A 24,624-nucleotide genomic window follows, 5' to 3' on the forward strand; every position below is an offset into this window, starting at 1 on the left:
CACTGAACCCTAAAAAACGTCGGTACATCTATATACTGGCGATTACCGAACGTTAAAAATAGTTCGATCAAATGTCAAACCGTTTGCGGCCGCTCGTTCTATATTCAAAGACCTAAACAAAAGACCCAAACACAGGAACATTATTATGACGTTTACAAGTATTTATCATAAATATCGTGTGAAAAACCGTGTTATTCGCTGTTACTTTAGTGCTTAGATTGTTCGCTTAAATTATGAGTAGAAATTGAAAATAAAAATATGAAACCCATGACAAGGAATAAGGGCCAAGTGTACAGTGTGGGGAATTACCTGATGACAGGGAAAGTGCTGGGAAAGGGGCACTTTGCGAGGGTTGAGGAAGCTACCCATAGAATTATTGGGAAGAAGGTAAGTTCAAGTGTGCCAATACCGACCAATCAGGAAGCTTCTTAGTGGCAACACTGGAGCGTAGTGAGCAATGATCTGAATGACTGTGCCTTTTCTTTAGAATGAGCTCTATGAATAGTGTTCGTTTTATTTGTTTTTGGGCTATTAGTCTGTGTGCTGATCAAAGGGGATATAAATAAATAGGCGTTGGAATGCTTTACGGATATATTCCGTAACACCTGTACCAATGTATGCGTTGCATTACGATATTTCGTCACACTATCTCTTTAGAATAGATAGATTGCCAAAGAAAGAACTCTGATAATAGAATATTTGTTACATGTGCAACGTACAAGCTGTGTCATTTTGATGGCATTTCTCCTAACACAAACACACAACAAACAACACAACACAATTTGTTAATCTTACACATTTTGATGTTGTTTAGATCATATCGTCATTTCACCAATATATAGGACGCAATTTCCACCAGCTTTCCTAATTTGCAGACATTTCTGCACTTTTCCTGTAGATTACTAATGAAGAAAAGAAAGTCAAATATGTTCCGGATGGAATAACTATTGTAATATTCTTCGACAATATGGCTCAGTTTTTAGGGTGGCTTAACTTGATTCCAATGGGCGTGCGTGAAACGGTGTTTTTCTCTTAATCACTGAATCTTCGATGCCATTCTCACTTTTTAGCGAATAACGAAATTTGGCAAAGAAATTCAAAGGTACACGGTACACGTAAAAACCTAAACCTCTTTAGTCAGCGTATTCTCTAGCATGAGACGAGGCCTACAGATGACAAATGTGCGGAAAGTTTCTAAAAGTTGCAAGTTCTCGGAAATGTGTAAAACAATCACAAAAAACAAAATTTTCGATTTTGGAATTTACAATCTAGTTCCCCGTTTGAAAATATGGAAAGTTTTATAAATCTCCATGTAGAAAATTTCACTGACACTTTCTATGTATTACATATCAGGGGCATTCCACAAATAGGTCTATTAATTTGTCGTGGACGTAACGCGTATGACAGTTACCTTATTAATAACCAGCACAAACGTTATCATGACAAGTATCGGTTTCTTAGGTTTATCAGAAGTGTCAAAAAATAGCGTCACATACCCAACATTTTTCTGCAATGCCCCATCACCCAGCCCCCAGTGCTTTGCCCAGCAATGAAACTAAGTAGGTTTTATTAAATTCTCATCTATCTTTTATCAGGTGGCCATCAAAATTATCGACCTGACTAGCATAAAAGAAGAGTACGCCCGTCGCAACTTACATCGGGAACCGCGTGTGATGTCCAAACTGAGGCATCCCTGCATCGCAGCACTGTACGAGACGATGATGGTAAGCCACCGTCATTCATGATTAAACGGTCCAGTTCTACTCATCAACTGCAAGAGCGGGAGGCAAGATGATGACTTACACATATTACTTTCTCACACTGCAAGGAGGACCTGTGTGTTAAGTTGGTAGATGTCCACTGCTGTCCTCAGGCTTCCCTGCATCGCGGCACTGGTGACATACAATGGCGGCAAATCATTATAACATTTCACACATTATATATCATATATATCTATACACTATAATATAAATTTCCCTCATAAACGGCAACCTTTCTCCAGCTGACTTGGCTCGTAAGGTCGTAAAACCTCGCAGAAGTAATATTAAGAAGGTCATGCTCGGTGCAACATGAACTGATATCCTATGCGTCGAGTAACAACAGAAGGTTATTTTTAAGTCCTTTTCTTACAGCACGGCCCTCGACTCTACGTAGTAATGGAAGCAGCTGGTGGAGGGGACCTCTGTGCCCATGTGTTGGCCTCAAGGGGCCCACAACGAGGCCTGCCTGAGGCCCGCGCGAAGGCGCTTGCAGCTCAACTGGTCTCGGCTGTCCGACACATGCACTCTCAAGGCGTGGTACACCGGTAATGTAAACCTTATTGGGAAAACGTACGCAATAGTCAATTAACTGTTGTTGTTAGAACAGCCTCATATCCCTTAAGTCGGCAACGTCCAAAATACTGGACATTACCCGCTTTTTTTTTCTCAACCAAATCATTGCTACTCTGCCGTGTCAGACGTATCTCTGCTATCTCAAAAAACACAGTTTTGAGTAAATCGAGTTTAAAGTTTTCGGTGAGCGTGAAAACTAATAAACTCATATATTTCGTGAGTTTTTTGAGTTAAGTCATTTTTAATATGTGTTTTGTGTTTCAATAGACGTGAAGAATAATATTTCTTTACTTTTTTTTTTGTAAAAATACATAGTTTTTGAAATAAACGCATAAACATAGTTTGGCGTAACCACTGTTTCATACATTTGGTGGTTGCGCGTAACTATGTTAACTTAAAGTTAGATGAGTTCGTTGTATGAGCGCTCATACTATTTCGCGTGGCCACGGCTCGCGGGCTTATTGAGGTTTTCGTTTATCTAAAGTTAGAAGACTACATTGTATCAACTTCTAGTAAAACGTGTAACCAGGGCATGGGGAATATTGAGGTGGTCACGCGTAGTTCTTTTATTTTAAGTTGTAAGAGTTCGTTGTATTAGTGCTCCTAGTAAAACGCGTAACCAGACTACACAAGATAATCCATTTTATAATGTGCTAACTCACATTACATACAAGGAGCCCGATTTCCATCAGTCCTTACATCATTGGTTATAAAGTAGATCAATCGATTGGTGGAAAGAGCCTTATGTTTAATAGCATATGCATGTATTGCATGTATGTATGTGTGTATGTATGTATGTATGTATGTATGTATGTATGTATGTATGTATGTATGTATGTATGTATGTATGTATGTATGTATGTATGTATGTATGTATGTATGTATGTATGTATGTATGTATGTATGTATGTATGTATGTATGTATGTATGTATGTATGTATGTATGTGTGTGTTTGTTTGTATGTACTTTATTTAATATTTAATCCCAGTAAGTGTAAAACTCGGAATTAACGGCAGAAGGTCAGTTACTCCAAAATGTTTAACCGCCTTAAAAAAAGGTTCTCAGTTTGACCCGTATGTTTGTCCGCGATAATCTCGCGTTTGGCTGAACCGATTTTGATGCGGTTTTCAGAAAAGTATTTGTTACATTCTGGAAAAGGTTTTAGTATGCTGAACCCTGGCTGTACCTAGTGGAACTCAGGTTTGGTGCAACATAGGCACACGCTGTTTTGGTCATCCAACACGTCTTAATGAGCACTTGGGGGAGCAGTACCCAAGATAAAGCTGATGCTGAACCATGGCTGATCCTAGTGGAGCTCAGGTTTGGTGCAACGTAGGCAAACGCTGTTTTGGTCATCCAACACGCCTTGATGAGCACTTGGGAAAGCAGTACCCAAGATAGAGCTGATGCTGAACCCCGGCTGTACCTAGTGGAACTCAGGTTTGGTGTAACATAGGCACACGCTGTTTTGGTCATCCAACACGTCTTAATGAGCACTTGGGAGAGCAGTACCCAAGATAGAGCTGATGCTGAACCCTGGCTGTACCTAGTGGAACTCAGGTTTGGTGCAACGTAGGCAAACGCTGTTTTGGTCATCCGACACGCCTTGATGAGTACTTGGGAGAGCAGTACCCAATATAGAGCTGATGCTGAACCCCGGCTGTACCTATTGGAACTCAGGTTTGGTGTAGCATAGGCAAACGCTGTTTTGGTCATCCGACATGCCTTAATGAGCACTTGGGAGAGCTGTACCTAATAGTGGAACTCAGGTTTGGTGCAACGTAGGCAAACGCTGTTTTGGTCATCCGACACGCCTTCACGTTTCTCTCACTACACATTCGTACCAAGGCTTTACTTCGTAAAGAACTCATTTTAAAGACAAATTTATCATATTTTGAACAAACAACATAAAAAAACACCGGAACGCTAACTTAACCGGGTCAATATTACGTACGTAATGAAATGTAAATGTGACGTTTTCAATCAAAAGGTACCACATTGTCGCTTACCATAAAGACGAAAATTGGTTGTATCTTTATACGAAAAACCTGTCAGAATGTCCTTATGATAAGCGACAATATGGTACCTTTTGCTTGAAACTACACAAATAAACAAATACACGTGGCAAGGAGCGACGAGCCGCTCCCTCCGCGCCCCGCCCCCCTATCGCCGTACTACCTGCGTGTGGTTACGCGACACTATGATAACTCGAGATAGTAGATATCCAGTTTGCCGTAAAAAAATTGCGAAGAGTTACGCATAATTATTCTAACTTGAGTTAGAAGAGATACGCATAACTCAATGTCCAAAAATTCGAAAACGTCTATCTTAAAACATGAAATATCTCAGTAACTAAAGACATTTTTTGAAATTTTGTTTAAGTATTATGTAAAGCATAGTGTCTAGTTTCATTTTGCACTGGTTAGGCGAATCTCTGCTATCTAAAGATAGCAGAGATACGTCTGACACGGCAGTACTATTGAGCGCCGAGGAAGTTTGAACTCAACACCTTCAGTGTTTTTTGTTGATTTAAGGGTCAACACGTTACAGAGGGGGGCTCTGTACCCAAGTCCTATCCAGGCCACAACACAATAATTAAGTAATATCTAATTAGGCTTTAACCTCTTCAGGCCCAGAGTCATATTTGCAGTTCTGATATTGATACCTTCTTTATTATTATTTTTTTTTTTTAAACAATAATGCATTGTGTTAGAAATCTTACGAACTAATTACATACATGCTTATAACCTAATTAAATTAAACTGAGTAATTATGGGACATGTCAGCAAATAAATGTCAGCAATTTAATTTCATTATAGTTCAAAATTCGATTTGATTCTATCATTTGAAAAGTACATTGAGATTTAAAAGGATATATACAGGTTGGACAAAAAATATGTGCATTCCCGTTGTCAGGGAGGTTTTGGGATTATACTGAGCAACTTTTACTATGGGATCAACCACGAAATCGCGAAAAAAAATGTTACCCTTCCATAGAAAATGGACCAGCCAAAATGTATGAAACAGCCAAATTTTTTTTCGCGATTTCGTGGTTGGTCCCATAGTAAGAGTTGCTCAGTATAATCCCAAAATCTCCCTGGCAACAGGAATGCACATATTTTTGGCCACCCTGTATAGATTCACCTTATCACTATTGCCACCAGTTTGTCACTTCTGATCATTTTTGAGAGCACACTTCATATTTCTAACAATTATTTTTACAGAGACTTGAAAATGGAAAACATCATGTTAGACTCAACAAAGCAGTTCATCAAGATTGTGGGTGAGCCCATTTTGTTACTTTCTATGATGAACAACGAAATTTATCACCTTTTAACTAACTTGTATATATTGTAAAAGCAAAAAACTGCTTTTTTTTCTATCCACTTATTTATTATGTAGATCCTCTATGGGTTCTAACATAATTTTCGAATTCGAGTTGGTTCATCTGGCCTGCAGCGCGTGGATTACGATCAGAGAGCATATTGCAAAAATCGAAATTAAATTATCAGCCTCTCTATCACTCTTGCATATTCGAACGATAGAAAGGCAAATCACCAATTTTCGATTTTCGATGTTTACCTACTGTTGGCCCTCAAAATCGTGCCAAAAACTGATCTGCACATCAAGTTTATAGGTATCCTGCGGCCAAAGTTGCTGGACCCGGCTTAAAACTAACACTTATTTCAGATTTCGGCCTAAGCAATGTGTGGAGCAACGGTGGGGCACTGCGGACTCCGTGCGGCTCGTTGGAGTACGCTGCGCCAGAGTTGTTCGTGGACGGTCGCCGCTACGGGCCCGAGGTGGATCTCTGGAGCATGTTAGTACTAACACTACCAATCACTCCGACAGTCGTCGGGCCAAGCTAAGTTCACTCCGACAGTCTTTTCTCCCACACAGGAGACTTCTCAGCTGGGCTAGGTTTAGCCAATTAGCGACATTTCCATTAGCTCGATTCCCTCGCCATACCCAGATCAGGTTGAACCGCTTAATTGATCTCGCTGAAGCGCAAACTCAGTAGAAGTATATCAGGGATGTTGCGAATATTGGCATCCGCAACCGCGGAACTTCCGCATTATTTTCAACATCCGCATGCACGCAGCTTAATGCGGATGCGGATGTGGAACAGGTAGGTACAGGAACGTCTTAGCGGCGGCGTAAGTGCTAGGTAATTTCGTCATTAGCCAATAGGAATCTTGTTTCGTTCTTGTGATTCGTCGAGCACTTTAGCCTATGACGGACAGCGACAAGAAGTGAAAAGTTTGTTTTATTTGGACTTTAGTATAGTGATGGGATAGTGGGGCACCTATATTCTTGTTTAAATACTAAAAGTTTCGTTTTTATTTTAATAAAAATTACTAAAGAGTAATATTTGACGTTTTTTATGTGCCTAATCTCGACATCCGCATCCGCGGATGTGAGACTTAAAAAATCCACATCCGTATCCGCATCCGCGGATGTCAAAACATCGGCATCCGCAACATCCCTGGAGTATATCAGTGTTGTAAATTTACGTGTGACGCCAGTTGCCACACGCGTCAGTTGACGTCTTTGGCGGTCAAAGAGTTAGGGCCAGTTGCACCAACCACAATTAACAGACTGATTAACGTCAAGCAGCAGAGAACTATGAAACTTTCCATACAATAAAATTTAGCGAACGGTAAAACGGTGACAGACGGTTTGGTGCAACCGACCCTTAGTCAAGCAAAAAGAGATTGTCACTCTGAGACTTGTTCTATGGTTAGATATATAATTCCCCGTTTCAAATTTTCAGAGGTGTGATTGTGTACGGGATGGTGACGGGCGGCTTGCCGTTCACGGGCGCCGACACCGGCGAGGGTCGCTCGCGGCCGCAGCTGCGCGCCGCCATAGCGCGCGGTTTCGCACGAAAACAGCGGGTTGCATTAGCTTGTGTCAGCGGAGGTATGGCATAATTAGTGATTTGAAGTACGGGGGCAGGCATTTATGCAAATGAATGCACAAAAGATCCCTATGGGTCGAAGTGTATCCGCAAGTGCCCCCGAAAATCATAAGATAAGTAACCTTAAAAACGATTGAATTTCCCGCGTTTGTAAGATAGATGGTGAAGATGCTGCTGGGCTTTCGAAACTGCAGAATGACACTGATGAATAGGAAAAAAAGCGCTGGTGGCCTAGCGGTAAGAGCGTGCGACTTTCAATCCGGGGTCGTGGGTGCAAACCCCGACTCGTACCAATGAGTTTTTTGGAACTTATGCACGAAATATGCAACCTTTTAACATCCGTAGTCTGATATATTTCGCCGCGGTCTGATAAATAAGACAAAACTTCGTGTAACTACGTACCGGCTGCGACACAAGCACGCTCGATGGAAAATTTTAATGCCCATTGCACTGTCCCACTAACCCGGGGTTACCCGTTAAACCTGGAGAGACCATGGTTACCAGTACAATTTGACACTGGATTAACGGTTAAACGGGTTAACCCCGGGTTAGAAGGATAGTGCAAGTGGCCCTAAGTGGTTAAAAGGTTATTCCTTCCATTAGCCTTTTGCGAGACCTAAGGCGATCATTATTAGTTCGCCCGTTTGTAAACAGCCATGTTGGAGTCTCAGGGCAAAGTGAGATATGTAAAGTATATAAACTACAGAATGTTCTCATACAAGTGTTTATTACAAATTTATTAATCTTAGAGATTGCTTAAAAAAGTTGTAAAAAGAATTCAACAATGGCAACATTACAATATTTAAAGTCGAGCTTGTAGCTATAGTTTGTCAAAGGACTGTCTCATTTCAAACATAGACAGAGACAATCATACTATCTTTGCCTTACGCTAGTACTAGCATCCAAAAGAAAAGGATGAGTATAGTTTTTTTGTTCCTATTTACTGACAAGATTTGCTTGACCAACTACTTATAGTCTTACAATTTTTTTAACTACCCGCAAAGCATGCGTTTCCTTACTTCAGTTGAAGAACGGGGTTTGGAACCCTGATAACCTAAAAAGCGTATGTACAGTCAAGGGCATAAATATATATACATTCCCATAGTTTCAAAAATATGTGTACGCTCTTACACCTTAGACAATATAGTCGTGTTCACATATTTTTGAGCCATTTGTCTGGATCGATATTTTTGCCTTCGACTGTACCTTACATCAACACAAGTCTAATCCTCCCTCCGTCCTCCCTGGCATCGGGAATGCACTTATTTTTTAGCCAACCTGTATATTGTACTGTCAATACTTCCATTGCATGTTTTATGAGATAAGGGTATCTTGCAAAACCCTTTTCACTAATAAGAGCATATTTCCAAAAAAAACTATTAAATTATAAGATTTAAACAATGAGTTTGACTTGTTCGCGTCCCACATACAAAACAAAAAAAAGCGGCCAAGTGCGAGTCGGACTTGCGCACCGAGGGTTCCGTACTTTTTAGTGTTTGTTGTTAAAGCGGCAACAGAAATAAATCATCTGTGAAAATTTCAACTGTCTAGCTATCACGGTTCACGAGATACAGGCTGGTGACAGATGGACAGACGGACAGCGGAGTCTTAGTAATAGGGTCCCGTTTTTACCCTTTGGGTACGGAACCCTAAAAAAATAACATTAAAAACAGAGGCTAGTAAGTAAAAGACTGACAAACTCCATACGTCTCGTGTCTATACTTGTAATTTCCGTTGAGCTCACTAGATGGCGCTACTAAATCAAATCTGTATATGTTTTTATTAAGTTATGTTTTGTGCCTGTGACAGCTGTCAGGCAAATCCAACTTTACGTTTCGAAATTAAAAACACCAGTGAGGCGACAGTTTTTAATAGCGTCACCTTTGACAAACACTGGCATGATTACACAGAATGAAATTTTAACCACCGTTCATACTCTACGTAGTGACTTTATAGGTCATACCGAGCAACTTTTATTATGGGACCAATGACGAAATCGCGAAAAAATTTTTGGCTGTCCCAAAGAAATCAGTTTTTGACAGATGGTATGGTCGCATTCATAATTATTAATTGTCTATGGATTTGTTTGTTTGTTTCTTGAATGTTTTTTTTTTCTTGTATACTTGTTTTTTTATTTTTCTTTGTGCTCTTCATGTATTTCTTTTTGGTTTGGTTAATATGTTTGTATATAATTAGGTATTCTTTGTGTGTATCTTTGTAATGTTTTAATATGTATCTTTGTGTGTTATCTGTCGTGGCATCACCGAATGGGCCCTACGGAAGACCAGCGCTGGCTTTATAGCTAGCATTATGCTGAGTTGGGTCCATTTCGTGATGCACACTTGATGATCTCTTCTTTTCTTGCTGTTGTTGTCTGTACATGTTCGTACTTGTGTTGTGATCGTCACGAATAAATGTCTTTTATCTTATCTTTAAATCAGCGGCATCACATCAGCCGGAATGTATGGAACAGCCAAATTTTTTTTCGCGATTTCGGCATTGGTCTCATAATAAAAGTTGTTCAGTATGACCTATAAAGTAACTACGCAGAGTATGAACGGTGGTTAAAATTTTACCCTGTATGGAGGTTATTAATTAACGACTCTCTAGATAAAAATAACACGCCACAAATCCAGCATAGCATAACTTGTCCATTAATCACTGTTCTGCCGCATAACTCCTGGCCGCGGTCACACTCGGGGGTCACTTTGTGCTACCTGGGAAAAAAACATAAAAAAGTGTTAATATTTGACTGTCATAATAATTATTATTCTTTTGACTTGGATATATTGTTGTCAATTTGGTATGCGTTTCGAGACAGATGGACGCCAACGATGAATATACCGCAAAAATAAATTAGTAAAGAAAAAATTTAACTTGTAAAATTGGTTTCTATGCTTTATTACGTGCAAGGGAAGGCGACGTTAGGATTTACATATTGTCAGAGGCAAGAAGATATCGAAGACAATAAAAAAATCCAATCCTGCCTTGACACACAGTAAAATCTCCCGAAAACTGCAGCTAAGTACAATCAAAAATTTATTGTTAACAGATTGCAAGACATTCATCCAGCAGCTCCTAGAACCGAATGTTTCTACGCGCATGAAAATCGAGGAGGCGGCGCGGCACCGCTGGATCAAGCGGCCCGGCATGCGGATGCGCGCGCATCCGCTCGGCTCCGTCGAGCCTAAAGTCAACAGAGATGTATGTGTTGCGACTACAATACGATTGCGACTGTTTATTTATTTAATCTTTATTTCACAGACGAAAATCTTATCATACATAAGACGCGTGGGGACTATTATGACTGAATTATCTTCTGATTCTTCTTTACTTTTCTAGCAAAGAAGTAAATTACCGTATTAAAATCGAAGTCGTGTAAATGAGTTGATAAATGTACATCTCTCTTTATAGAAATGTAGATCATAACAGTTTAAAGTAAGCAATCTCATTTTAGTAGAAAATTGTACTGTAACAGGACTTCGAATGACATGCCCTTGCCTTTTTTTTATTGCTCAGAAACAAAAAAAACACAAATCTACTATAGAATTTCGCCAAACTGCGAAACAGTTTGTTGGCGAATGAAATAGACCCGTTATAAATTTCCTTATACTATCTAACATAATTCACTACTCTAAATTCAATCTTAGTTACAATTGATAATATTTTTCAGCTGTACAAACAAATATCGGAACTCTCCGGGCAACCAGTAATCGACGTGGTCGCACAAATCAAGACGGAACCCTTCGGACATATCGCTGGCATCTACAACATAAAGACCCATCTCCAGCAACTCCAGAGCGTACCCGCCATAGACCTTCTCTGGACCTCCACTTTACACGAACCAAGGCCTTACAGCCCACCCGAATATAAGAACCTATTCGATCAAGACAGAGCGGAAGCCTGCTGCAGTCAAACACCTACACCGCCACCGGGTCCGGTATCCAAACCCAACGGCATCCCTAAGAAACCAACACCACCAAGAGAAGTGATGAAAGCCGTAAACACAATTCCAAAGATTGCTGTCACACAGACTAAAGAACCTAAAAAACCTGAGCTAAAACCCGATTTAAATCAAATACGAAGCCAGCTAAACCCACTTTTCACTTCAATGAACCGACCTGTGACCGGTCTGTATGGTGTAAAGAAGCCTATTTTTCGGGTATACGACAACGGAGATTGTGGGCTCGATCCCCGGTTGCCAAGTATCAATGAGCATTCCAATACGGACTTGAACAGAGATAGACAGAAGACTGGGCCGGTGAGGACGCAATGCAAGAAGATTAGCTTGGAGAATGATAGGCCGCTGCGATTGAGTAGTTGCCCGAATAAGTTGGATACTAAACGGTTGGAGTTTTATAGGAGAGCCGGCGATGGAATACCAAGGTAAGAAACCTACGGTGTCAACCCCTTTAGGCCAAGTGTCCGGGACTCAAAAAACTATTTGTCATCAGTCGCTAGTAAAGATATTTGTTATCCTTGAACAAAGGTGTTGGTGTGTGACAATCAATAATTCTAGCTACCTAGTTAAATGATTAACTTAAAGGCCTGTCCAGACGAGGACAATTTTTCGCCAATCTGATTAAATTGTCCGATCAAATCAGAGATATTTGAGCGCTCTAAATTAAAAAAAATGCCCCGAAACGCGAATACTAGCTTCACAAATTGGTATTATTGCGTCCGCACCCCATTTTATCGGCAATATCGGTCATAATCGGCGGTCGAATTCGGCGAGCCAAATTGGCGTTTGAGTCCGCACGGCCTGATTTGATCGGACAATTTAATCAGGTTGGGGAAAAATTGTCCTCGTCTGGACAGGCCTTAAGTTGTATTTTTTGCTTATAGTTGGCGAGCCACGGGAGGGTTGGCGACGCCGCCTGCTCGCATTTTGCTACAGAATAACGCAACCACGATCAAACGTGCTTCTTTGGGGTAAGTTTTTGACTTACTATATATCTCTAAAATTGTCTAAAGAATTGTTTCCTGATTATGAAGAAATCATGTGGTAAAATTAACAGTGGCCTTTGAAACACTACCACCTTCATATAATCCTTGCAACATAGATTAGTAGGAGTATTTGAAGCCCGTTATGTATTTCAAATAATAACTTTAAAAAAACAAGACAAGCTCGGCCGAATTGCACCTTCCCATACAAACGTAGTTCCCCTCTCATTTTAAAACTACGTGTTGGATTCTAATGAAACTTTGCACATACAACGACATGAGGTATATCTAGGTCTGTAATTAGTTTATATAGCTCCAGTTTATAAAACATACGAAATGGAGCAAAAACAATATTTGTATGTAAAACTTAAATTCGCTGTATTTTTTTTACTATGGTATCTGAAGCTACATAAACTAATTACAGACATAGATATACCTTATCCTATTGTAAGTACAAAGTATCAGAGCAATATATATTCTGTTTTTTTATTCCGTAGACTAAAATGACATTTCATGTGGTACTAAGAAATGTCATGTCTTACACATGAAACGTCATTTTAGTCTATGGAATAAAAAAACAGACATTAGATAGTCGTTTTAAAATGAGAGTAACTACGCTTGTATGGAGAACCGAGCTGTAAATGTCGTTTCTTTTTCAGAAATATCGTCAGTCCACATTCATCCTCAAACAGTCATTGCAAGAGTGAAAGGGGAATGCCGGTAAATATTTCGACTGTTTATTACTGAGGGCGTAGCCAAGGTGACAATCGACAATCATAAACCGACCACCGACACTTGACGACCGCTCTGGCCTAGTGGGTAGTGACCCTGCCTGTGAAGCCGATGGTCCCGGGTTCGAATCCCGGTAAGGGCATTTATTTGTGTGATAAGCACAGATATTTGTTCCTGGATCATGGGTGTTTTCTATGTATTCAAATATTTATATATTATATATATCGTTGTCTAAATATCACTTTTTGCTGTTTTTTGCGTAATGGTACGGAACCCTTCGTGCGCGAGTACGACTCGCACTTGGCCGGTTTTTTATTTAGCATTAGAAAGAAGGTAAGCGATTTTGACGTGTCTTTTTTTTTAATACTTGTAAAATAAGTTACGGCAAATACGAGTACGTAACAATTATAAATCATATATCATCATTTACATTCTTTTGCTTTCATATGTAATGGTTACCCCCTTTTTTTACTTTTTTCAATAAAAAGACATGAGATTGTTTACCTTTTTTCTAATCCTAAAAAAACCGGCCAAGTGCGAGTCGGACTCGCGCACGAAGGGTTCCGTATGGGAGCCCCACCTAAATATTTATATTATTCTGTTTTTAGTATTTGTTGTTATAGCGGCAACAGAAATACATCATCTGTGAAAATTTCAACTGTCTAGCTATAACGGTTCATGAGATACAGCCTGGTGACAGACAGACAGACGGACAGCGGAGTCTTAGTAATAGGGTCCCGTTTTTACCCTTTGGGTACGGAACTCTAGAAACGAACTATAGAGCGCCACCTGTTTTGAATGTGTCGTACGTTTTTTTTTTTAGATTTTACCTCTATTACAATCTTTGGTATGGCCAAAGATAGATATAACTCCGTAATAGATGGATACAGTCTAAGGAAAAAACGTGCCTCGAAAATCAAGAAAATTTGATTCTCGTTCAGAGGGCGCTACTAGTTTTGGTCTACAGTCGTATAGATGGCGTTGACGGTTTCGTTTGTTATTAAACAATTTTAACGCATATCAGTGAAAGAACATGGGTCAAAATCATAAAAATAATTAATGCAAATAAAAAAAATCATTTATCTATATTTAAATACATTCTATCGTATTTTTATAAATCTTCATTTTTAGTTTTAAAGTGTGTCGACAGATGGCAGTGAATTTACTGGGGTTACAAAATTTACTATGACAGTACCGCTCTAGTATAAGTTACTCTATGGTATGGCTAAGGGTCGGAAAACATTCTGTATTTAGTAATCAGACCAAGCAATGGCATTTGCAATGATAAAATATGACGAAACATAACCGAATACGAAACATTTCCGCTACATACCGGGAAATCAATGATATCGGCTACGGCGTAGCGCTACGACCGTAGCTCAGCGGTGAATATGTTAACTTTTTTTTCAGGTGGGCTGGTACAGTCAGCGTGCAAACGCCAGTAAGGACACGCCACACCTACAGCGGTTCCGCCGCACCGCACCCATGAAATGACCCGTCGGCCCCACCCTTATGTCATAAAACATGTAATTTTAAGCGAATAAATCGTTTCTGTTGTACAGAACGTTTTGGACAACGAATGTTTTGGACTGATTTAAGTTTTGTAGTAATTTATTAGTGATATGTATATTATTTTAGTTAGATAAATAATAGAGTGAAATATTGCGTTCGATTGTCGTATTTTATTCGAAATTTATTATAAAATATAAATATTTTACAAATAAATGAACATTGATTTCTACAATAAAGTTCACAATTGATTCTTAATCATAGATTCAACTGCTGTATAATAATTTCTTAATCCAAAAACAGGTCGCCATAGCAATATGGAATATTACGCGAAACTCTGCGTAGGGGGCGCCACTACCACAATCTGAGGGTCTATCGCGAAACAAGAATATCGTTATCTAACATCTCTGTCACTCTTGCATATTCGAGTGATAGAGGCAGATAGCGAAAATTGGGTTTCGCGATTCCCGGTAGATCCTCTGTAAACAAACCGCCTTGATGCATCAATGTCATATTTTATTATGTCTGTAAACTTGTCAAAACCTGTTAAAGGTACAGTATGTATAAGTTACTCTATGGTTTACTAAAAAGGCTAGTGCTGCACTCTGGTGGCAGAACATTGCAGTAATATCCCCTATTCTTAAAGGGGCCCACTGACTATCAGTCCGCCGGACGATATCGGCCTGTCAGTTGTTCGGAACTGTCAAATTTTTGTTCTAACTGACAGGCCGATATCGTCCGGCGGACTGATAGTCAGTGGGCCCCTTTAGGATTCTTATTTACCATTATTGGTATCTTCTGTATAGAGCAATGAGGATATAATAAGATAGAGCGGTACTGTCATAGTAAATTTTGTAACCACTGTAAATTCACTGCCATCTATCGACATACTTTAAAACTAAAAATGAAGATTTATAAAAATACGTTAAAATGTATTTAAATATGGATAAATGATTTTTTTATTTGCATTAATTATTTTTATATGATTTTGACCCATGTTCTTTCACTGGTATGCGTTAAAATTATAAATAACAAACGAAACAGTCAACGCCCTCTATACGAGAGTTGGCCAAAACTAGTGGCGCCATCTGATCGAGAATCAAATTTAACCTATCAAAGGTAACGGTTGTAACACCTCTGGAGTTGCAGGCGGGCTGTATGCGCCTGTTTGTCGTGATGTGTGTGGGTGTGTATACATATATATATATATATCTATATCGAAGTACGAATTCGTATTAATCAATGAATTTTTGGTACCTACAAACCACCCCGAAAAATCATTTTTCTTAATTTTCATAACTTGACTTGTGGGGGTAAGAGAAGATACCTACCACGCATTGGTGGAATGTGCTTGGATCGGAGCCGACCGCAGAGCATTTGAAACGCAAGCCAAACTTACTGTTTGGAGAGGGGCGGGCTGTCGCCGGGTAGTCTCGTTTTTGTACTTACTCTGTGGCCAGGTGGGGTGGGATCAGTGAAAGGGCATATGGCCCGGGTTGGCCATAGTGGCCATACGCATGTAGGATGGTGTGTTTGGAGACGGGCGAGCTGTCGCCGGGTAGTCTCGTTTTTGTACTTACTCTGTGGCCAGGTGGGATGGGGTCAGTGAAAGGGCATATGGCCCGGGTTGGCCATAGTGGCCATACGCATGTAGGATGGTGTGTTTGGAGACGGGCGAGCTGTCGCCGGGTAGTCTCGTTTTTGTACTTACTCTGTGGCCAGGTGGGATGGGGTCAGTGAAAGGGCATATGGCCCGGGTTGGCCATAGTGGCCATACGCATGTAGGATGGCGTGTTTGGAGACGGGCGAGCTGTCGCCGGGTAGTCTCGTTTTTGTACTTACTCTGTGGCCAGGTGGGATGGGGTCAGTGAAAGGGCATATGGCCCGGGTTGGCCATAGTGGCCATACGCTGCATACGCATGTAGGTGATGTGCGGTCTGGAGAGGGGCGGGCTGTCGCTGGGTAGTCTCGTTTTTGTACTTACTCTGTGGCCAGGTGGGGTGGGGTCAGTGAAAGGGCATATGGCCCGGGTTGGCCATAGTGGCCATACGCATGTAGGTGGTGTGTGGTCTGGAGAGGGGCGGGCTGTCGCCGGGTAGAGTCTCGTTTTTGAACACGGCCACGCACTTCCATTGGTTCAGGTATTGCACTGGAACAGATAAAAGGAATATCATTAATTAGATTTTAATCAACGGCGACTTAACATGGCAATAGAGTAATTGAATTAGAAGTGCAGCAGTAACAATAAAATTCATAAGATAAGATAATATTTTATTGTCAAAATTGTGTAAAAAGTATATTGTGTGTAATTGTGTAAAATATAAAGATTTCAACAATTTTGCCCATTTCGAGCAAACAAAAACTTTGTCATAAAACCAAAGAGAATTAAGAAGACATAGAGTGCTCATACATCGGTTTTGTTACTAAAAAGACTATTATGTTCGTAGTCTACATCTAGCGTCGTTTTTAAAATAAATGAAAATCGACAAAATTCGATCAAAATTGACACTTGGCGCGCATGATCTTTCCCGTTCTTTCTTGCGAAATGTGACAGTGACAGCGGAAAACCGACGGAACGGCCTTAAACGTCAAACTTCTATTAAATTATGACTATTAAAATAACACTTGCACAGTCTGTGCTATTAAGAGCCCATCAATGTATATAATAATAATAATTTATTGCGAATTTTGATTGTGTTAATTTAATTTATTGTAAAAAAAAAACATTCATTTAATTTATTGTAAATTTTTAAATTAATTTAATTAGTATTTTAAATATTAACAATAGATTTTAAGTCACCATGTACCTAACCCCAATGGATCCTAGTTATCTTAATATAACTCAACGAGGGTGCGGAGTGTTAAGGGGCCCACTGACTATCAGTCCGCCGGACGATATCGGCCTGTCAGTTGTTCGGAACTGTCAAATTTTTGTTCTAGCTGACAGGCCGTTATCGTCCGGCGGACTGATAGTCAGTGGGCCCCTTTAGGGTCGGCAACGCGCATGTAACTCCTCTGGAGTTGCAGGCGTACATAGGCTACGGAGGCTGCTTAACATCAGGCGGGCCGTATGCTTGTTTGCCACCGACGTAGTATATATATAGTTTTTCTAAAATTCTAAAATAGAATCCTGAACCATAAAAAAGTATAACGAAGCGGCAATAGCTATGGTTAATATACAATAAATAGTGTGAAAATGAAAATGTTTTCAATGATGTCAATACCCAGTGAGTAAAATGGGGACTACGTTTGTAAGGGAAGCGGTCGTCCACTATCGTTTTAAAGTACACCATATGTCCCGAGAGATGTCGCTAGCGCCGCGCGGGCGGTGCGGCTGATTTTAAAGTACACCATATATAGATATATAAATATATATATATACTACGTCGGTGGCAAATAAGCATACGGCCCGCCTGATGTTAAGCAGCCTCCGTAGCCTATGTACGACTGCAACTCCAGCGTAAAAACTATTTACTACTACTATTTACTACGACTATATATATATATATATATATATATATATATAGTTTTTACGTTGCTGGATTCGTCGATCTATGAACTTAAAACAAAAACGGCCGTTTTAACTTTGGACGCATAGATTGACGAATTTAACAACGTAAAAACTATTATATTGTATTCAAAAGGTGCCTAAATACAAAATACAGTACGTAGCGGCCCCCTTTTTAGGGTTCCGTACCCAAAGGGTAAAAACGGGACCCTATTACTAAGACTCCGCTGTCCGTCTGTCTGTCACCAGGCTGTATCTCATGAACCGTGATAGCTAAACACAGATTTTCACAAATGATGTTTTTCTGTTGCCGCTATAACAACCAATACTAAAAAGTACGGAACCCTCGGTGTGCGAGTCCGACTCGCACTTGGCCGGTTTTTTTGGATATCTATCGTTCAATGAGGGCTATCGTTTTTTAGCTCACCAGTTGGCGCCTCTGTTGATGGTGGTCCAAAAGACTAAAGAACAGCTGTCAGTCATTGAAGTGACAAGTGACATTTGACATTTCGAACTATGGAAAAGACCACCATCTACACTAGCGCCCCTAGCGGCGAATTCATACGCGTTAGCCCTCATTTAAATAATAACAATTATTTACCAGTGGCGCTAGTGAGCACGTTGATGGGCTCTTAAAACCGCTGCCATCTTGGCTTGGGCCGACTCTATTTCCCGATAGATGTCGCTAGCGCCGCGCGGCCGGCGCGGCTGACTCGCGCTGTTAAGATTGTTCCTGCGATATAGGTTTCGCGATGTTATTCTAGTAGTGTTAACTCAAATTCAAATTCAATAATTCAATTTTTTGACGCCTTGCGCAATTAAGTTTGCCGACGGGTAGTATTTATTATATCATGAAATGAATGATGGTATTGATGGTGAAATAGTAGATTGTGTTACAAAGGAGCAAAATTACACATTTACGGCGAGGGCAATCCTGAACGAAGCAAAGGAGTCTATAGTTGAATCCTGAGCGTAGCGAGGGATTCTAAAATAGAATCCTGAACCATAAAAAAGTATAACGAAGCGGCAATAGCTATGGTTAATATACAATAAATAGTGTGAAAATGAAAATATTTTCAATGATGTCAATACCCAGTGATTAAAACGTTACGTTTGTATGGGAAGCGGTCGTCCACTATCGTTTTAAAGTACACCATATGTCCCGAGAGATGTCGCTAGCGCCGCGCGGGCGGTGCGGCTGATTTTAAAGTACACCATATGTCCCGATAGATGTCGCTAGCGCCGCGCGGCCGGTGCGGCTGACTCGCGCTGTTAAGATTTTTCCTGCGATATGGACCTCGCGATGTTATTCTAGAGTGATCATACAAATAAAAAATCATTTATTCAGTTTTTTGACGCCTTGCGCAATTAAGTTTGCCGACGGGTAGTATTTATAATATCATGGTGAAATAGTAGAATGTAGATTGTGTTACCAGGGAGCAAAACGACATATTTACGTCGAGGGCAATCCTCACCGAGGCAAAGGAGTCTATAGTTGAATCCTGAGCGTAGCGAGGCTCCTTTGGCAGTCTGGTAAAAAAAAGTGTAACGAAGCGGCAATAGCTATGGTTAATATACAATAAATAGTGTGAAAATATTTTCAATGATGTCAATACCCAGTGAGTAAAATGGGGACTACGTTTGTAAGGGAAGCGGTCGTCCACTATCGTTTTAAAGTACACCATATGTCCCGAGAGATGTCGCTAGCGCCGCGCGGGCGGCGCGGCTGACTCGCGCTGTTAAGATTTTTCCTGCGATATGGACCTCGCGATGTTATTCTAGAGTGATCATACAAATAAAAAATCATTTATTCAGTTTTTTGACGCCCTGCGCAATTAAATTTGCCGACGGGGTCGTATTTATATAATAATTATAATATCATAATGATGGTGAAATAGTAGAATACGTAGATTGTGTTACATTGGAGCAAAATGACATATTTACGGCGAGAACCCTGAACCCTGAACGAAGCAAAGGAGTCTATAGTAGAATCCTGAGCGTAGCGAGGGATTCTAAAGTAGAATCCTGAACCAAAAAAAGTGTAAGGAAGCGGCAATAGCTATGGTTAATATATAATAAATAGTGTGAAAATATTTAGCGAGTAAAATGGGGACTACGTTTGTATGGGAAGCTGTCGTCCACTATCGTTTTAAAGTACACCATATGTCCCGAGAGATGTCGCTAGCGCCGCGCGGGCGGCGCGGCTGACTCGCGCTGTTAAGATTTTTCCTGCGATATGGACCTCGCGATGTTATTCTGGAGTGATCATGCAAATAAAAAATCATTTATTCAATTTTTTGACGCCTTGCGCAATTAAGTTTGCCGACGGGTAGTATTTATAATATCATGGTGAAATAGTAGAATGTAGATTGTGTTACCAGGGAGCAAAACGACATATTTACGTCGAGGGCAATCCTGAACGAAGCAAAGGAGTCTATAGTTGAATCCTGAGCGTAGCGAGGCTCCTTTGGCAGTCTGGTAAAAAAAAGTGTAACGAAGCGGCAATAGCTATGGTTAATATACAATAAATAGTGTGAAAATATTTTCAATGATGTCAATACCCAGTGAGTAAAATGGGGACTACGTTTGTAAGGGAAGCGGTCGTCCACTATCGTTTTAAAGTACACCATATGTCCCGAGAGATGTCGCTAGCGCCGCGCGGGCGGCGCGGCTGACTCGCGCTGTTAAGATTTTTCCTGCGATATGGACCTCGCGATGTTATTCTAGAGTGATCATGCAAATAAAAAATCATTTATTCAATTTTTTGACGCCTTGCGCAATTAAGTTTGCCGACGGGGTCGTATTTATATAATAAATAATAATTATAATATCATATTGATGGTGAAATAGTAGAATAAGTAGATTGTGTTACAAGGGAGCTAAATGACATATTTACGGCGAGGACCCTGAACCCTGAACGAAGCAAAGGAGTCTATAGTAGAATCCTGAGCGTAGCGAGGGATTCTAAAATAGAATCCTGAACCAAAAAAAGTGTAACGAAGCGGCAGTAGCTATGGTTAATATACAATAAATAGTGTGAACATTATAGGCGAGACAAAAGCTCACCGTCTCCGCTGGTTCGGCCACGTTTTGAGAATGGAGGAGGATCGCGGCGTTAAAAGGGCGTACTTGGGACGCCAGGTGGGGCGGAGGCCGATCGGACGTCCCAGGTATCGCTGGAGCGATGCTGTTGGAGTAGATTTGAGCGCTCTCCATGCCGATAACTGGCGCGAGATGGCACAGGATCGAGATGACTGGCGTGTACTCGTGTCGGAGGCCAAGACTCATTTTGGGTCGCTGCGCCATTAAGTAGTAGTAGTAGTGTGAACATATTTTCCATGATGTCAATACCCAGTGAGTAAAATGGGGACTACGTTTGTATGGGAAGCGGTCGTCCACTATCGTTTTAAAGTACACCATATGTCCCGAGAGATGTCGCTAGCGCCGCGCGGGCGGCGCGGCTGACTCGCGCTGTTAAGATTTTTCCTGCGATATGGACCTCGCGATGTTATTCTAGAGTGATCATGCAAATAAAAAATCATTTATTCAATTTTTTGACGCCCTGCGCAATTAAGTTTGCCGACGGGTAGTATTTATAATATCATGGTGAAATAGTAGAATGTAGATTGTGTTACCAGGGAGCAAAATGACATATTTACGGCGAGGGCAATACTGAACGAAGCAAAGGAGTCTATAGTTGAATCCTCAGCGTGGCGAGGGATTCTAAAATGGAATCCTGAACCAAAAAAAGTGTAACGAAGCGGCAACAAATATGGTTAACATACAATAAATAATGTAAAAATATTTTTCATGATGTTAATACCCAGTGAGTAAAATGGGGATTACGTTTGTATGGGAAGCGGTCGTCCACTATCGTTTTACCCCCTTATTCATAAAACTTTACGGGCCTGCTTTAGTTAAATTATGTTTTATCCCTTTCTTACAAATACATAAGTCAATGTGCCCGATAAAGACAAACGATTCATAGCCAATTCAGGCCAGTAACGCGTTTATGAATAACGCCATTAAAGTACACCATATGTCCCGAGAGATGTCGCTAGCGCCGCGCGGGCGGCGCCGCTGACTCGCGCTGTTAAGATTTTCCCTGCGATATAGGCTTCGCAACGATATTCATGTAGGCCAAACCAAATCAAAATCAAAAGTATTTTTGCGCCTTGAGCAATTAAGTTTGTTGACAAGGTAGTTTAATTAATACGGCACTTTGATAATAAAACTTTTAACTCATCTTTCTAATATTTATAATTTTATACATGGGCAAGCGAAAGATTCTAAAATGGAACCACTAGCGTAGCAATTGGTTCGAAAAGTGGGATCTTGAGCGTTGCGAGGGTTTCAAGGCACGAGGATAAATGATGACATGATTACACTTTGTCACTTGTCATCGGTCAGTTTACTCACTTTTCCATAAGCGAACACTGCAGTCGTCACCCGAGGACGCCAGCAGGGTGCCCGTCACGTTCCAGGAGACGCGCCACACGCAAGAGTAATGCTCCTCAAACGCCGCCATTACTTCTGTTTTGAAACGCACGCTTGTACCGTTTGAGGAGGTCGACGAATCTCTGTGGATGTGAGAAAATAGTGTAAGAATATAATAGAAAAACTTTTATGTATTTAGTTTAATAGATAGATAGTGAAGCATATATACATAAAATCGAATAAATGAATAATTTAATTTATAAAATACAATGTCTGCATTTTTTTTTTTGTTTTTATCCCTTGGGGGGGATTGCCGTAGTCGCCACGCTTGGCAGGCGGGTTGGCGACCGCAGTTTGATAGAGGTAGTTCTCGGAGGACGCTGCTGCCCATCCACCGGATTTCCTTAAGTCGCCTCTTACGACACCCACGGAAAGAGAGGGGGGTGGTGCTATTCTTACCCGGCACCACACGGGGGAGACCTATGTCCAGCAGTGGACGTCTATCGACTGACATGATGATGATGATAAAACACAATAACTAATAAATTTGGGTTGCGTCTGTAGCCAAAATGGCAGAACCTTGAAGTGTGAGCCAGACCAGACGGCAAGCAACCAAAACTGACGACCAAAGTGAGCTTGGTGGTATAAAACGTTCCGAATTTAGGAGTTCATCTTACATAGGTCAAATTAATTTGAACGTTTATACATAAGTTACGTTCAAATAATTCAATATTTTAGTGGCAGGAAGTCTCGCAGAGCGGTACGGCGATGCTACTTAAATAACCGTCCGTCTATCCGTGTTTCGTAAATTTCTTAGGCATTTTGCGAGCGAATATAACCACGTAATGGGGTCTCTGTTGATAATCCTAACGTCTTTAGTTGCCACGGCGAGGAGGAATGAGCGGCCGAGTCGGGAGCGAAGGCGATGTCGTTTACAAACAGAGGCAGGTATAACTCACGTGATGGGTTCTATCTTGATGATCCTGACGTCTTGAGTGGCGACGGCGAGTTGGAATGAGCGGCCGAGGTTGGGAGCGAAAGCGACGTCGTTAACAAACAGAGACAGGTATAAGTCATTAATAGGTTAAATCTTGATTATCTGGATCCGGACATCTTTGTAGCGAAGGCGAGGAGGTGGAATTAGCGGCCGAGATTGAGAGCGAAAGCGACGTCGTTAACAGAGAGAGGCAGGTATAACTCACGTGATGGGTTCTATCTTGATGATCCTGACGTCTTTAGTGGCCACGGCGAGGAGATGGAATGAGCGGCCGAGGTTGGGAGCGAAGGCGATGTCGTTAACAGGCTCTTGGACTGACGAGAGGCAGTCGGTTCGAGTCCAGCGGCGAGACGCTTCGCTGTATCTGAACAAGACAATAAATGTCAACATATGTGCCATTTTCAATCAAAAGGGTACTTATTGTCGGTTGTCAATAAGGCGCTATTTCCATACAGCTTCAATTTGAAATCAACCTTATTGACAAGTGACAATGTGGTACCTTTTGGTTGAAAATGTCACATATTTTATTCTTAACCAGAGATACTCGTTCGTGATTAACCCTTCGTATGCCCCTGTCAAAAAATTGCTACTGAATTAATAACTTTGAAATTATAATAACAAACTCCGTGGGACACAGACATATTAAATATATAGACTTAATATACGTGTGACCCGTTATTTATATATGTAAATTTGAAATTATTTCATAAATATAGTCCAAATTGTCTGGTACGGATACGGAACAGTAAAAGGTCGAAAGGTTAATTGACCATGAAATGTGAAACACTTTGTATTTTTGAAAATTGCGTCGTCAACATTTTTCATTTTTCGGTCAAGTATTTTCCAAAAAACGGGTCAAGTGCGAGTCGGACTCGCTCACCGAGGATTCCGTACTTTTTAGTATTTGTACGTACGTTATAGCGGCAACAGAAATACATCATCTGTGAAAATTTCAACTGTCTAGCTATCACGGTTCATGAGATACAGCCTGGTGACAGACAGACGGACAGCGGAGTCTTAGTAATAGAATCCCGTTTTTACCCTTTACGGAACCCTAAAAAAGAAAAAGAATGCATGAAGGTTGATATTGGACTGTAGCCGCGCGCGTCAGTTGACGTGATCGGCTGTTTTTTTATGAAATAGGAGGCAAACGAGCAGACGGATCACCTGATGGTAAGCGATTACCGCCGCCCATGGACACCCGCAACACCAGAGGGGTTGTAAGTGCGTTGCCGGCCTTTA

The 24,624-nt window shown here is 40.8% G+C and overlaps 2 protein-coding genes and 1 long non-coding RNA gene across 7 annotated transcripts in view; 2 read left to right on the top strand and 1 right to left on the bottom strand.

The window, feature by feature from the left end:
* On the top strand, positions 1-14,603 carry LOC134749466 (serine/threonine-protein kinase SIK2-like). The gene is made up of 11 exons (XM_063684399.1): positions 1-387; positions 1,596-1,724; positions 2,133-2,305; positions 5,559-5,617; positions 6,025-6,154; positions 7,109-7,257; positions 10,308-10,459; positions 10,929-11,641; positions 12,101-12,187; positions 12,859-12,919; positions 14,342-14,603. The coding sequence occupies exons 1-11, from the start codon at positions 259-261 to the stop codon at positions 14,423-14,425; spliced, it is 1,866 nt and encodes a 621-aa protein (XP_063540469.1). The 5' UTR covers positions 1-258; the 3' UTR covers positions 14,426-14,603.
* LOC134749493 (uncharacterized) overlaps positions 1-17,541 on the top strand; it is a 124,261-nt gene extending 106,720 nt beyond the window's left edge. For all 4 annotated transcript variants that reach the window (XR_010128494.1, XR_010128496.1, XR_010128495.1 and 1 more), the window contains exon 2: positions 17,418-17,541. This is a non-coding gene — a long non-coding RNA (uncharacterized LOC134749493). The remainder of the gene's footprint in view (positions 1-17,417) is intronic.
* Positions 7,966-24,624, bottom strand: part of LOC134749476 (nucleoporin SEH1) — a 23,014-nt gene continuing 6,355 nt past the window's right edge. The window contains exons 6-9 of one of the 2 annotated variants that reach the window (XM_063684414.1): positions 23,588-23,746; positions 22,368-22,528; positions 16,425-16,589; positions 7,966-9,972 (exon numbers count right to left, since the gene is read on the bottom strand). In XM_063684414.1, coding sequence (XP_063540484.1) covers positions 16,447-16,589; positions 22,368-22,528; positions 23,588-23,746 — 463 coding nt within the window. In that variant the 3' untranslated portion in view covers positions 7,966-9,972; positions 16,425-16,446. Of the gene's footprint in view, positions 9,973-16,420; positions 16,590-22,367; positions 22,529-23,587; positions 23,747-24,624 lie in introns of both variants that reach the window. The other variant, XM_063684415.1, reaches the window with a different exon arrangement.

The sequence above is a fragment of the Cydia strobilella genome, chromosome 18, assembly GCF_947568885.1.
Source record: "Cydia strobilella chromosome 18, ilCydStro3.1, whole genome shotgun sequence".
NCBI lineage: Eukaryota > Metazoa > Arthropoda > Insecta > Lepidoptera > Tortricidae > Cydia > Cydia strobilella.